This window comes from Aulonocara stuartgranti (assembly GCF_965226115.1).
Source record: "Aulonocara stuartgranti genome assembly, chromosome: 12".
Classification (NCBI taxonomy): Eukaryota; Metazoa; Chordata; class Actinopteri; order Cichliformes; family Cichlidae; genus Aulonocara; species Aulonocara stuartgranti.
In genome coordinates, this window is record NC_138948.1 from 33,734,847 (window position 1) to 33,751,040 (window position 16,194).

Sequence of the window (16,194 nt, forward strand, 5' to 3'; positions counted from 1 at the left end):
CTTGCAAAAGTATTCGGCCCCCTTGAACTTTCCCACATTTTGTCACATTACAGCCACAAACATGAATCGATTTTATTGGAATTCCACGTGAAAGACCAACACAAAGTGGTGCACACGTGAGAAGTGGAACAAAAATCATACATGATTCCAAACATTTTTTAGAAATAAATAACTGCAAAGTGGGGTGTGCGTAATTATTGAGCCCCCTTTGGTCTGAGTGCAGCCAGTTGCCCATAGATGTTGCCTGATGAGCGCTAATGACTAAATAGAGTGCACCTATGTGTAATCTAATGTCAGTACAAATACAGCTGCTCTGTGACGGCCTCAGAGGTTGTCTAAGAGAATATTGGGAGCAACAACACCATGAAGTCCAAAGAACACACCAGACAGGTCAGGGATAAAGTTATTGAGAAATTTAAAGCAGGCTTAGGCTACAAAAAGATTTCCCAAGCCTTGAACATCCCACGGAGCACTGTTCAAGCGATCATTCAGAAATGGAAGGAGTATGGCACAACTGTAAACCTACCAAGACAAGGCCGTCCGCCTAAACTCACAGGCCGAACAAGGAGAGCGCTGATCAGAAATGCAGCCAAGAGGCCCATGGTGACTCTGGATGAGCTGCACAGATCTACAGCTCAGGTGGGGGAATCTGTCCATAGGACAACTATTAGTCGTGCACTGCACAAAGTTGGCCTTTATGGAAGAGTGGCAAGAAGAAAGCCATTGTTAACAAAAAACCACAAGTCCTGTTTGCAGTTTGCCACAAGCCATGTGGGGGACACAGCAAACATGTGGAAGAAGGTGCTCTGGTCAGATGAGACCAAAATGGAACTTTTTGGCAAAACGCTATGTGTGGCGGGAAAACTAAGACTGCACATCACTCTGAACACACCATCCCCACTGTCAAATATGGTGGTGGCAGCATCATGCTCTGGGGGTGCTTCTCTTCAGCGGGGACAGGGAAGCTGGTCAGAGTTGATGGGAAGATGGATGGAGCCAAATACAGGGCAATCTTGGAAGAAAACCTCTTGGAGTCTGCAAAAGACTTGAGACTGGGGCGGAGGTTCACCTTCCAGCAGGACAACGACCCTAAACATAAAGCCAGGGCAACAATGGAACGGTTTAAAACAAAACATATCCATGTGTTAGAATGGCCCAATCAAAGTCCAGATCTAAATCCAATTGAGAATCTGTGGCAAGATCTGAAAACTGCTGTTCACAAACGCTGTCCATCTAATCTGACTGAGCTGGAGCTGTTTTGCAAAGAAGAATGGGCAAGGATTTCAGTCTGTAGATGTGCAAAGCTGGTAGAGACAAACCCTAAAAGACTGGCAGCTGGAACTGCAGCAAAAGGTGGTTCTACAAAGACTCAGGAGGCAGAATAATTACACACACCCCACTTTTCAGTTATTTATTTGTAAAAATGTTTGGAATCATGTATGATTTTCGTTCCACTTCTCACGTGTGCACCACTTTGTGTTGGTCTGTCACGTGGAATTCCAATAAAATTGATTCATGTTTGTGGCTGTAATGTGACAAAATGTGGGAAAGTTCAAGGGGGCCGAATACTTTTGCAAGCCGCTGTACCTTGGATATAGCAATCATAGCCTTTTGCATTGTCAGAAAAAAAAAAAAAACCCCAACAAATAATAACAATCAAATGTTCCCAGCAGCTTGAAGTTTGAACAATCAGTGAACTATAGGGAGTGTTGTTTGGATGATGATGAAAATAAGAAGCCCTGCAGAATAAATTTGAACTCTGAATCATCGCCCCAAACAAAATACCTGGAATAGGGTGTCATGCAGACAGAGTTGCATAAAGAAAGATATTTTGGTGATCTGTGAATGTGATTGTATAAGTGGGCTCGGTTGTTGAACTTGAAAACAAGGAGCGACAATTGATGACAACAACCTGCCACATGTGTTAAGCCAGTGGTTCCCAAACTTTTTTGCCAGGCCCCCCTTTTTTTTTTACAAGGAAAATGTTCGCGCCCCATGCCTCCTTCTCGCACGTGCACGCACACGCGCAAACACATCCTCCAACCACACACACCCATATTTTGCTCCATTGCTGTTTATTTCACACCTCAAACATATAGTGAACAATTAAGCAAATACAAGTAATCTGCAATAAATTACAGGTTGTAAGAAAATAAACTACTAACTCTTTAACGCTACGTCCACACCTACACGGGTATTTTTGAAAACGCAGCTGTTTCGTCCACACGTAAACGGCGTTTCGAATCACTGAAAACTGTGATTTTTTTTAAAACTCCTTTTTTGCGTTTACGTGTGGACGAGGAATACAGAGTTGGTCAGGCAACGTCAAAGGTATGTGCCTTTTTTCACGTCATGCTGTGCGCCACGTTATTGTTTACAGGAGATGAATTGCAGAATGGCAGATTAACAGTATTTTGTCTCTATCTTCAGGTTTTACACGCTTACACACATGCAGTTACTGTCCCTCTATTTAGAAAGGCAGAGGCGTCACGGTGTGATTATTTTAGTTGTTTTTTTCCTGTGTAATAATATTCAACATTGTTATCAATACATTTTTCAAAAATGCCTCTCTGTGCAAAATAGGTTCAAAAACATAAACAACTGTGGGATCCTGTTTGTCCGTGATTTAGACAGGGGACACAAAGTGTGGCAGGATCAGCCTGATATTATTTGTATCCCGCTGTAACTTTACTGTATAAAGAGCTAACATTTCCAAATGGAGACAATGGAGGTTTGTCTTCCTTGACTGCTTCTTGTTTTTGTTTGTGTTTTGTTTTTCTAATTGAGACCTGAGTTGTTGTTGTTTTTTTTCCTTTCTGTGTGTGCTTAAATTTTCAGCTCTAATGACACCCTGACTACAAAAAAATGTTTATTTTCTTTGCATGCAAAGAGTAACATGAACCAAAGTCAAATGTTTGTGTGCACAAACGTGGCTAAATACAAAGGATTCTGATCGTGACTCTGTAATTTGTCTAGGGCATACTCCTGAAGTGGACGAAGGGGTTTAAAGCCAGCGGCTGTGAGGGGAAAGATGTTGTCGCGTTGCTTAAAGAAGCTGTCCGCAGCAGAGGGGTCAGTACATCAATCACAGTCTTAAATACAATTTTAAAGTCACTTCACTTTTTTTCATCTGCCAAAGCACAGCATAAGTTGCCTCAAGGTGTTTTATATGTAAAGCAAAGACCCAACAATATTACAGAATTGTGGCCTTGAATATTAACCCTTGATTCATGTAATAAAAAGAGCCAAAGTGGCTAGACTGTACCATGATGTTATACAGTCACATGTAAGACCCAGGAGAGCAGCACTCTAAGAGATCCACCTACACTTGTCAGTGAATGTCTGAATTTTCTCTCCAATGCTTTTAGTTACGACTTTCATTTCTGATTGAATAACAAGTACATCAGTTTAATTGCATGAGATTTAACAAATAGATTAAAATGGTCTTGTGTGATTCTTTGAATTTGTGTTTGAGTTATTTTCTGAAATGGCTGAGTGTATATGTACACACACAGAGAGATATATACATGTGTCTATATGTAGATATTTATATATATTTACGTGTGTGTGTGTGTGTGTGTTTGTGTGTGTGTGTGTGTGTGTGTGTGTTTGTGGCTGAAATGTAAGATAAAGTAATGTAAGTAGTGCTTGTTATAAAAGTACAGAATCTTATTATATAATCTGACAATTTACCAAACTATGATTTATATCTTCTGTTTTCCGGTGCTCACAGCGTTAGATGATGCACTAAAGCAATATGAGGATTCTCAGACCCGCAACCATTAGAACTGCAGTTGAGTGAAGAGTGTAGATAAGCGAATAATGTCTTTCTAGTGCTATGGATAATATTAATATTTATGCTTATGCTCAGGCGGCACGGTGGTTAGCACTGTTGCCGCACAGCAAGAAGGTCCTGGGTTCAATTCCACCATCAGGTCTTTCTGTGTTTGCATGTTCTCCCCGTGTCTTTGTGGGTTCTCTCCGGGTACTCTGGCTTCCTCCCACCGTCCAAAGACATGCAGCTTGTGGGGATAGGTTAATTGGATAATCCAAATTGCCACTAGGTGTGAATGTGAGTGCGAATGGTTGTCTGTCCCTGTGTGTTGGCCCTGCGACAGACTGGCGACCTGTCCAGGGTGTACCCTGCCTCTCGCCCTATGACAGCTGGGATAGGCTCCAGCGCCCCCCGCGACCCTGAAAAGGATAAGCGGAAGCGAATGGATGAATGGATGCTCAGTTCCAGTTCATAGATATGAATACGTTTGTTTACTTTGCTTCCAGGAATTTGATTTGAACTTTGTGGCAGTAGTTAATGACACAGTGGGAACCATGATGACTTGCGGATACGAGGACCCCAAATGTGAGGTGGGACTCATCGTCGGTAAGTTTGGCCACCTCCCTCCTTCTTTGAAGTCTTGCAAAGTTTATTTATTGTTTGCAAACATTGTCTGGTATATTTCTATTTATTCATCATCTTTGTAGTCAAGCTGTTCTATGAAAGTCCTCGTATTTTGTCTGATTAATTTCAGGCACAGGGACCAATGCCTGCTACATGGAGGAAATGCATAACATCGAACTGGTGGAGGGCGACAAGGGCCGCATGTGTGTCAATGTCGAGTGGGGAGCATTTGGTGAAAATGGGGAACTAGAGGAGTTTTGCACAGAGTTCGATCGCCTCGTCGATGCCTGCTCTAACTACCCTGGGAAACAGAGGTACTGGATCGGTAATAAATGAAAAATCCACAGCGTGGATTCTCAGAGCCAAGATTCACAACAAACAGCATCACATGTAGTTACCATTATGAACACATAAGGGAAAAACAAGACAAGGACTGACTGAGAGAAAGACACACTGGCTCAAGAAACACAGAAGAGTCAGGGAGTCTATCATGAAATAATAATGCTGCCAATTAAAAGACACATGGAGAGTGCACTACACTGCAAGTCACCACTGTGACAGTTGTTTGAATAGATAACTCATAGTGTCACACATCAAGAGCTCTCTGTGGCAGTAAAGCAATTCCAGCCGTCAGTTCTGACATTTCCCACAATGACAAAGTTTCAGTGTCGAAAACTGGAATCACAGATTTATTTATTTATTTTTTTATAAATTACTGACATTAGTCTTTTAGAAATATCAGGCTCCAGAAATGCTCCGTATAAACTAGACCTTTAAGATATTTATGGTCACAAGTCAGATAATCTTACCATTGTCAAATACTCAATCCAAATTCTGTAAACAAAAACTATGAAGGAATAATCGGAAACATTTGTTACAAAAGGAGGAACAAGTTTGTCTTACTCAGCATTTTTAGACTACAGACAAACATGTTGAGAATAAATTTAACCCTGTTGTGCTTTAAACTCAATTTGCACTATTTTATTTCTTAAAATTTCACGTTTCTTTCCCTCTGTAATGTGACACTGCAACACTCTGTCCTGATACCCAGACATGAGTTTCTCTGCATCGACGTCAGTATTTTTTTTTTCTTTAATGCCTAAGATAAGGTTTATGGTTAGGTGTTATGGTTGATGTTGGTTTGTGATGATTATCTTGCTGAACAATTTATGAATCTTTAATTCTCACAAAGCTTAATTTCTGTATAGTCCAAATGTTTACCAACAAACTGGCAGTGGCTTTTTGTCTAGTGAGCCAGAGTGATGCTAACTTTCAAGTTGGCCTACAAAAAAACATTGCCGCTGCAGCATTCTGCACTTCATAACAAACAGGCCATTATTCACCAAATTCTTAAACTTCACATCAGGCCCTTTTGAAAGTACACATCATTTAAAATCCAACAAGTCAAAAGCAAGAGTTAATCTGAATAACAAATGTATATTCTTTAAACAACTCTGTTGGTGACTGTTATTATATTTGTAGGCTTAGACCTCAGTGCCCTGTACTATGACCTTCAGTGCACCCAAATTACCTTCCTGTTATCTGGATTCACTTATCCTAGCATCAGTGATCAGGATAAGTGATTGCATAAAGCAGGTTATCAACTCGCTAAGTTAACCCAGGGGGCTACCCTGTGTGTTCACATTAAAGTGGTGGTGCTGGCAGCATCTTACCAATCCAAAAGGGGCATTTCACCAATCTTATAACTCTTGTTTTCCCCCACAGAATGATCCCTATGAGTGTCACCTATTCCAATGATAAAATGTAAAATATTTCTATGTGATCAAATATATCTAAGAACATTAAAAGAACTGAAAAATGCAGTTCGATGCTGTAGAAAGACTACTGAAGAATGTAGCCTGTCCTGCTCTCCCTGCAGATGTGAGGGGGCCGTGGATTATAAGTCTAAATGCTGAGAATTAAGTCTGATCACATTTGTCTCTTGGCTCTTTGCACACAGTCGATCACTCAGTACCTTTGGCTGAATGATAGAGACTCAGCATAGCTGCCAGCTATTTTATTCACCCAAAGAGCTGTTTATACAGCTGTCTGGATAAGATACGTGTTTTATCTTTTTTTAAAAGCACAGTTCTTGTATGATTGTTTATCAAACTACTGGATGGACTACAAAACAGCAGAATTGTGTCTGCAGGAACATCTGTTACAGAGACACTCTTAAACTAAAACGATGCAGAGTGATTTCCACTTGGGGTTCAGGTTTCATTTTGTTCTTATAAATAGAATTAGATTAAGGAAAAATAAATTCATCAGCTTCATCAGATCAAATGTTAAAAACACATCAAACAGAAGAAGAGCTAAAGTAATCTGGGGTCATTTGATGAGCATCTCTGTAAATGTGCAATCGTTGGATAGTTTAACTTGGTGGTTAAATACAGTTTGTTAGCAACATGTTTTTAACAGTTTCTAATTACCAAAACAAAAACAGCAGACTCCATCAAGAACAAACTAACAATAACAAAAAACAATACCAATGAACTGAATACCCAGAGCATACAAAACAACACAAAACTGCAAAAGTATTTTTGTTTTCTATGTTGTGCATGTGCTACACATGCAAACTCATCAGCATGCAACTATTTAAGCAATATAACATTATATATTATTTAATTAATATAGATATAAGATGATAGGTGGACATTTTACCAGAGTAACTAGTCACACATACACACTTGCATGTATCTTAAGATGGAAAAAACTGAAAAGCAAAGTTTTCCCTTTGCTTTTCAGTTTCAGTACTATCTGTGAAAATGAGTTTGTGTGATTATGATCACTTTACTGCAGTTCTTTGGAGATCTGAGCAGTCATGGTGTTGATTGGTTGTTTCTTTATTTCAACAATAAAGCAAAAGCTGCACTTTAGTTTAGCTTGTAGTGGAATTAGAATATATACAGGCAGATTCAAAAAGCCCAGAGCAAGTGAGTCTGAATATGTTTGAAAATGAGTCTTGACTGTATTTGAGTGTTCCAGGAAAAGCCCAGACCTCTGTGGAGAGTTGTCAATCCAATCTGATTGACTTTGAGAGCATCTGCCTGTGAGAATGAGATAAAGGGTTCAAAGCTGTCCCAGAACCATCCAAGTTCAGCCTTTTTTCCTGAAATCTATATATTCTGTATTCAAGTCCACAGGAGCTCAGGCCTGCCACCACATCACATTTTTCTCTTGTTTATTCTGTTTATCTGAACACATCCAGACAAAACATTTAATTTGTTGGCTTAAAGCACTTTGTGGTCTTTGTTCTGAGAAAATACAAAATACCAAGCCACCGAAGAGGGAGGTCACACCTTTGACCGGGAGATGAAATGAAATGAAAGACACATTGTTGTTTTAAAGACAAGTCGGGCAACATCATTGGTTTCCTCTTGACTTATTCATGAGAGAACATTAAGATGTAGCTGTGAGTAAGACAGCAGAGCTATACCTATACAGGCATACTATACATTGATTATTTCAAAAGAAGAAGTGCTTTATTAAGTTATTTTTTCTTCTTTTAAAGAAGCCTTTTGGAATATCTGTAAAAAGAAGTCTCAGTGTCACGTCAGGGAGTTCATGCAGTGTGTGTCCTGTACATGCCGAGCATATAACATTAGACAGAATTCATTTCAGTCCCTGTTACACATTCTGGTAACTATTCCATTAAAATCTGCTTTAGTAATGACATTTGTTTTTGTTAATGGAACAAATAACTTATCTGACTTCTCTTAATTAATGTTTCTGTCTCCTCTTTCTCAAAGTAAATTGGTGCTTGCTCACTAAATTGCTTTTTAGTAACATTTGGGACTGAAATTGTAAATGGTGATAATGTAAATACTGTGGCTACTGTGTTGTCTGTGTGCATGGATCTGGAAAGTTTGAAGTTTGTGTGTTCTCTCGAAGGTATGAAAAGATGATCAGTGGGATGTACCTGGGGGAGATCGTGCGGAACGTGTTACTGGATTTTACCGCTAAGGGCCTGCTGTTCAGGGGCAAAGTGTCAGAACGACTGAAGACGCGAGGCATCTTTGAGACAAAGTTCCTGTCGCAGATTGAAAGGTGAGTATTACAAACTGCTCTAGTCTCAACATGTCTGTTGAGCTCACACCATCTTGGTCACATGTTTGGCATTTGTTATACTAAAGCCTGAGGTGTGTAATGATTATGTATAAAATGATGAGCAGCATGTCAATACTTTTTGTATCACTGACTCATTTTTGTTCTTTGAAACCAACACAGACTATTTAGATGTGATAACATAAAATCACAGTGTCTGAATATGTTGCCATCCTTTATACTTTCCAGTTATCCTTTTATATTTTTATATTTATTTAAGTATGTTAGTGAAATATAATACAAAGTTAACAGAGTTAACCATTTTTCCTTTTCAATGATAGTTAGCAGCCCAAAAAGGAAGCTCGACTTTACACCACAGTCTGTTCTGCTGCGATGCTTCTCCAATACATGTGCTGCTCAGACTATAGTAAAGCCACTTGTTATCCCAGGGTGTTAAATGCTGCCATTGTGTAAGATCCTGCTGGTATCATAGAGATGCACTGCCAGTGTCCTGGTCAAGCCGAGTGCAGAAGGTAAGACAGAAAAGAAACAGAGCAAAAACAGTTAAGCCGATATTTGGAGGTTTGAGGGGAGGCAGTGGGTCGAACGTTTGTCAGTTGGAAAACTGCAGTTTGTTTTTTGTTAGGGAGCTTTGTGTTTTCACAGAAAATCCTAGCTTGGGTTTAATATTCCTGAATGCGGCAGCTGTGGCTCAGGATCAGGAAGGATCAGGCTTAGGACGGAGAGGCTTGGGGGTTCGATCCCTAGTCGCTCCAGAGCCCGGAGTTGCTCCCAGTGCATTCATCAGAGTTTGGATGTTCTACTTAGAAGAAAGAAAAAGTGAATGAAACATGTTGGATAAAGCTGAGTGCTCAAGTATCACTCAAAGAACTCTACTTGAGTAGTAGAGCAGAAAAGTGCTGCCTAAGAACTAGGGCTGGGCCATATCATACCGTTCACGGTAATGTTGGGCAACGATAAGAAAATGAAATCTCGCGATAGAATATGGGTAAAACGCGCATGCGCAGTGCCTTTGTTTTCATACGCACATGGCGGAAAAAGCATAGCAGAGAATGAGAAGGCAAAAGCGGACCGTTGAATGAAACGGATGAACCAGAATTGGTTTGTAAAAATGCTGCAACTTCAGTGGTGTGGAACTGGTTTAGCTTTCGTCCGTCAGATACACAACAAAGCACTATTTTTGGTAGCGCATGCTAGCAGGCCGTCGTTATTACCGTGTTTGTGGAAAATACGGCACACTTAAAATCAATCCTTCGATTTTTCTGAAAATCGACAGTGCGCCTTATAATCCCGTGTGCCTTATGTATGAATTCTGGTTGTGTTTACTGACCTCGAAACGATTTTATGTACACGGCGCTCGAAAATCTGTCAAATGTTTTAGTGTGACTTTGCTAAGCTACGAAGCCGCACCGCTTGATGGATTGTCGGATCATTACGACTATCGTAGGCAGGAGCCTCACGGAGTGATACGTACTGTGCTTCAACATAATATTACCGTATTGTGTGTGTATAACCTCTTTTTAAGTTTTGTGGATATTATACATGGTTATGCTGAGGATATGTCGGCCAGTTTCCACTGGAAATGCCTTTTGGTTAAACTGTCAGCAAGAAATTTGCACTGTTAAATTTTTATATAACTTTAATGCACATAAAAAACAGCTGCTTGTTTAAGTGAAAATACATTGATGGGGTTTTTTGCACTAATAAAGTTGTGGAGTTGTAAAGTGTTTTGTCTAGTGTCAATTATATCGTCAGTTATATCGTTATCGCAAATTTTCAAATGTATATCGTGATAAATACTTTTGGTCATATCGCCCTGCTCCACTAAGAACCAGTCCATCTACTGTATGCATCATTAACACTGCATGCTAAGAAGTTCAGCTCATCCAGTGTGAACAAATAATACCAAGGTGTCGTTTGCATGTGATAAGGAGGATGTGACAGACCAATGACAAGCAGACCTTTGACCGTATTTGAAACTCTGGGAATGAGAGTAGGCTTTGCAACCTGTGTGATGATGGCAGGATTTCTAAATGTTCTGTATGCTAGTAGCATCAGTTAAGGGCCTGAGGGCTCTGTCTTATCGAAAGCTTAGTTTAGCATTCTGATTGAATCATCCTGGATTTACCTCCCCTGCTACAGTGCACATGAAAGAGCCAAGATGTGTTATTACAGATTAATCTAAAGAAACATCAATCGCGCTGGGTGATTTTAAAGAGATTGATAGAAGCAGATCAATGCAAAAGTACAAAGAAATGGGTGAGATCAGAGATGTTTCAGAGAAAGGCTGTTACTTTGTGTTCATAAATTGTGCTCTTTACTTTCAGCACATTTGATGTGGAATTACAATATTTTAAATGGGTAAAATGACATTTATTCTAATGATTCTACACAAAGTCATTTAGAATGAGAACATTAAAATATGTTGATACTTATCAACTAAAGTTCACAAACTGAAATAATTGTGAAGTGATTAAGATCCTTTTAGCTGCACGTTGCAACGGACTGAGAAGGAAGAAGGTCTTTGGTCAGAAAGGGCTCCATCTGTCACTTTCCCATAGCTGCAGATGTCCTCTGCAGAGGAGTGAGAGCTCGCAGCGGCTCATCATAAGGCTTTTTATGAAGCGAGATAGAAAACATCATGTGGCAAATCTCATTTAGAGGAAAGGATGTGGAAATAGAAAAATGGATGAAACAAAAAAATAGTGCTTCTCTGTAGGTCACAATGCTGCAGGTCCATGTTTGCTGCATCCACCAACATGTGGAGTCTGCAATCTTTCTAAAATCCAACCATGAATCTCTCGGAGTCTTTATAGGGTTTAAATTTGCACGTGTAAGACTTTGTCTGCTTTAAAGTTCCGCGTTTCTTTCTGATTATAAATGCTCTGTATGATTGTGTGTCTAATAAGTGGACTCTCTTTGCGCGTGCATAACACTTTCTTCTCTCCGACCCGCAGCGACCGCCTCGCCATGCGTCAGGTTCGCTCTATCCTGCAGCACCTGGGCCTCACCGGCTCCACGTGCGATGACAGCGTGCTGGTGAAGGAGGTGTGCAGCGTGGTCGCCCGCCGTGCCGCTCAGCTCTCTGGCGCTGGTTTAGCCGCTGTTGTCGACAAGATACGGCAGAATCGCAACTTGAATCAACTCTCCATCACCGTGGGAGTGGATGGCACGCTTTATAAAACGCATCCTCAGTAAGAAGCAGTTATCTCCTAAAACAGCATTTTATTCAGTTCGTAAGAATCAGACAAGCCTGCACTATTAAGCCCTGAGTGGTTGGGATACAGAGCTACACTGCACACTTTTATATTCACAAATTTATTATATTTTTTTCTGAATTGTAGATTTTTGGATAAACTATTCATGATTTGTACAAAGAGCTGCAGAAATGTATCTTTTTAGTCCTTTGAGGACTTGAAAGAAAAGACCATCTGGGTGTATTACATTTAAGACAACGTAGTCATCAGCTGCAAAAATACTCTTATTTGCATAGTAGAGGAAGAGAGTTTCTTGCAGCTTTTTGACACTTATTTCTCCTCTCTCTCTCTTTCCTTTGCTTATTAAGTTTCTCTGCCATTATGCAAGAAACACTGCGGGATTTGGCGCCACAGTGTGAGGTGACGTTCCTGAAGTCGGAGGATGGAAGTGGAAAGGGAGCAGCACTGATCACCGCAGTGGCCTGCAGGGTCAAAAATGAAGGACAGCAGTAAATCCCAAAGGCTGCTGTGATGTCATGAATAGTTATATATATATATTTTTAATGTTTTTTTTCCACCCCCAGTGTAAAGGTGTGTAAGAATGTGTTTTAAGATTTGTGTTTGTAATCTTTGTAGCTGATATTGAGAAGGGGGGAGTCTTTAAATGAAGTTCAGACAGCGCGTTACAAGAATTGCACCTCCTGTGAAATGTGACTGTTACAAGCTGATGGGCTTGTTTTGTATACACTCCATCTTTGTCTTTAATATTGAATATCCCAGGCTGCCTTCCAGCTCGTGTGTATAAGTTTATACACTGATTGAAAAAAGAAATGTTGGAAAAACTTGTTTAGGCAGCACGTGTCACAAAGTGCCTCCGTCACAAAAACATTTCCATTGCCTTTATTTGGAAAATTGCTGAACACGTGGGAGATTAAACTGTAACTCCTGTGTTATGAAACCAAAAATGAAATGCCGGTTGTTGTACTGAATTTACCAATATTTAAACACAGCGTTTATATAAGTGAACTGTTCTGTTCTGCTGGACATGCTGAAAACCAAATCTTATTCATTCTGTATTTTTATTCATACTGTGTTTGTATTTGTAGTGCTAGCAGAGGGCTAATGATTACCATTAGGTTATTCTGATGCTGTAGGAAAAGTACCAACATTAAATATTCTCACTGCACCCATCCCCAGGGACTCTTACCAAACAATAGAGGTCAGAAAATAAAGGAGAAAAGACAAAAAGTTGAAATCCAGCACTGGTGGGAAAATGTTTTTAATTTATTTTTCTTTTTTATTTGTATTAACTTTATTTGCATGTTTAAATATTTCATTTTGCTACCAAAAAGGTTAAAAAGTCATGTTTCTGAAAATGCCCGTCAAGCTGAAACTCAGCAAAAAAGAATCTTTTTTTTTAAAAAAAATCAGAATTCCCAACATTCAGCAGCAACATCACTAAAATCAAGCTTTAGTGAATTTTTAGAACCACAGCACTTTGATTTTTCATTCATAATCTGTCTGCTAAGATTGTCTGGCAGATCATAATTCATCCTGCGGTTTTACTGCCATTAAAGACCGTCACATTACAATTGATGTATTCGTTTGCTCTTTCTTTTATTCAGATGGGTACTAAAATAGATCCATTTGGGAGCAACTTTCAAGCAAACAGATACTGTAGTCGCAGTGAGGGTGCAGGTGAATCACAGCATGGCTCATGCAGGCTTCATAGTTTTAAGCTTAGCCACGTGCACGTGTAATGTGCCTGTGGATGAGTTCAGGAAACAATCAGTACACAATTGTGCATTTACACTCTCGTTTCTTCCTCCATTGTCCTTTATTCCATTATTCTTGTTACGCAGCCTCCATGTTGCGTCCTTTTCAAACTCAAAGGTCAACAATAGGATATACATATACACAGTTTAGTGTTCGTGAAAGAGGAGATCACAAGATCCCTCTAAACCTTAAAGAATGTGTCTGTCACCAAATACATTTGCTTATATCCATGGAGATGTGAGCAGGCTTCATCTGATAACCTCAGAGGTGAGTATGCTCCTTCAGCCCACAGCAGATGTGCATTTGCCTAATATGCAGTCTAATTAGTGTTACTGCATTCAGTTTAACCGAACACCTTAATCACTATAAGCAGACCTTTATAATGAGCCTTCAGTCCTTTGAATGGCACATGCCAGGGTTGGACGGCTAATGAACTGGACATCACATATGTTAGTCATACGCTTGTATAAATGTTGGCTATATACAGTCTGCTGTTATTAATATAACTCCAGGTTCACCTAATGCTGCAGTCCTGTGTCTGTATTTAAAAAGAAAAAGGATCTCAAAATGCTTTTAAAATGGTCTCTCCAAGGTGTATGGCTTTTCTGGGAGATACCCTTCGTGTGACATCATAAAGATGTAAGCTTAGCACTGAGTGTTCAGAACAGTTTGAAGCCTGAGCTTTAAGCTCACATGGATTACTTTTACATATGCTGACCCGATTATTTAAAACTTTGGTCACTTTAATATGAGTATCTATCCCTGTAGCAATAAATGTATGATAAAAATAAGGCGGTCCTAGCCTGTTTGGTGCCCCGGGCGAACACTCCCCCCCCCCCCCCCCCCCCCCCCCCCCCACACACACACACACACACACATATGAAGAGAGAGAGTATGCATAGAATGCAAACAGCTACCAATAAGCCATCATAATTTGTCATACAATGAGAACAGGAAGAATCAACAATTGACAATGACTAATTAACATTAAAATCTGTAACATAATGTATTGTTTGGAGTTCAGTCTGTTACTGTTACTATTTTTACCATTTCTTTTTGGAGCAACTGTAACCCACATTATTTCCTTAGGGATTAATAAAGTATTCTGATTCTGATTGTTTCAGGATGACCTGCCATTGTCCAATGACACATCTGCTTACCTGCATCTTTTGCTCGTTTCTCCTCCTCTTCTTTTCTATTTTTTCTAAACTGAGGACCTGATGGCTTTGAACTTTAATTGTCCATCTTACATTGGTTTTAATTTTGCACTCCAGTATGAATACAAATCCCCCAATTCGAGGATCGCCACAACATAACCTAATAAACTTACCTTAGTTCACAGATTCACTTTGTCTAGGGTGCATTTCTGAGATTTCACACAACCCAGGATTCAAATCATGAATACATAATGGGCTTGGATTTACATCATTATGAATGAAATGCGCTCTATTTGGAAGCAGCAGGGCTCTCCTCCCCTTTCGACGGGTTGTGTGTGAGACTTTAAATAATCAAACTGTAAATTATAAATTTTCAATTGTTATTGATCCCTTTACCCCGAGTCCTAAAGTGTATATTTATTTTCTTACTCTTCTTAGATATATATATATATATATTGTTTGTTTACTTGCACTGCTGTAACTGGAGCCTCGCCGTATCGTCTCTCTATATTCTGGACTGTAGCGGAGATGACAATAAAGTTTTACTTTGACTTCAGCAGCAAGCAGGCCGAGGGCTCTCGCGCTCACTTTTCACGTATAGAATTTCGAAAAAACATCGGCGCAAATTACAAGTCTGTATCATAATGTCTGGTGTTTTCGTGTTTGTTAGTTTGTCTTTATTTTGTTTTATTTTGCGAGCTGGTTATTAGATGCTGCTCCAGCCAGCCAGAGAATCCCCCCGCCGCCCCGCCCTCTCCTCCCTGTGCCGCAAGCAGCAGGCGCACCTCGCAAACGGAGGGCGCCCTTACTCCCAGCAAATGGGCGATAGAAAACCGATCGGTGACAATGCCATTCCCAATATGCGCTGGCTGATGTCGAGGCAGCATGAGTACGAGCAATTTTTTATTTTTATTTTTTATTTTGCCGATGCCCGTGATGCCGCCCCCCACCACGATGCCGCCCCGGGCAACCGCTACTGCCTGTGGGTAGGCTGGTATAGTCCTGTTGCGATTGCAGCAACATGTCATGATGAATATTTCACAATATGTGCACACTACATGCACACAGAGAAAGACTTACCATCTTAATGTACAGTAGTTCAGGTGCATTCATGGAGGACTGCGGTCCCTACATGAAATGAAACATGCAATAATTTATTAATATTATGTTTTATCACAGTAGGCCTAATCATGAAATCAATGAAAGAATTTTTTTTCTTTCATAATTCTGGGAACCTTTTTATTAAATAAAGTGTTTATTGCCTAATCAAGTAGATGCAACAGTTACATTAATTGCATCGATTTCCTTAATCAAGCAATATTTACTCATGTAACACTTTTCATATGAGTCAACAAGTGCTTTACAGAGTAAGGGGCAGATTTGGTGCTTTTTTTTTTTTCCGCCTGTCCCATTTGGTTCTTTAGCCATCAGAATTGTTGTCTGAAGACCAACAAGGATACCCAATGGATTTACTTTGCCAAATGGATCATCGTGGCATTGCCGTATTGGTCCATTTGGTCGATCTTTGTTTTTATTATTTATTATATTTTATTTTCAGATGTTACAGACGGGACAGACATGAGTGAGAGATAGGAAA

General features: G+C 39.9%; 1 protein-coding gene across 2 annotated transcripts in view; it reads left to right on the forward strand.

The window, feature by feature from the left end:
- The window catches only part of hk2 (hexokinase 2), a 43,383-nt gene extending 30,123 nt beyond the window's left edge, over positions 1-13,260 (forward strand). For both annotated transcript variants that reach the window (XM_082554056.1, XM_082554057.1), the window contains 6 exons: positions 2,977-3,072; positions 4,282-4,381; positions 4,530-4,713; positions 8,294-8,449; positions 11,425-11,661; positions 12,033-13,260. In XM_082554056.1, the coding sequence (XP_082410182.1) occupies positions 2,977-3,072; positions 4,282-4,381; positions 4,530-4,713; positions 8,294-8,449; positions 11,425-11,661; positions 12,033-12,177 (918 nt within the window). In that variant the 3' untranslated portion in view covers positions 12,178-13,260. The remainder of the gene's footprint in view (positions 1-2,976; positions 3,073-4,281; positions 4,382-4,529; positions 4,714-8,293; positions 8,450-11,424; positions 11,662-12,032) is intronic.
- Positions 13,261-16,194: the final 2,934 nt, after the last annotated feature.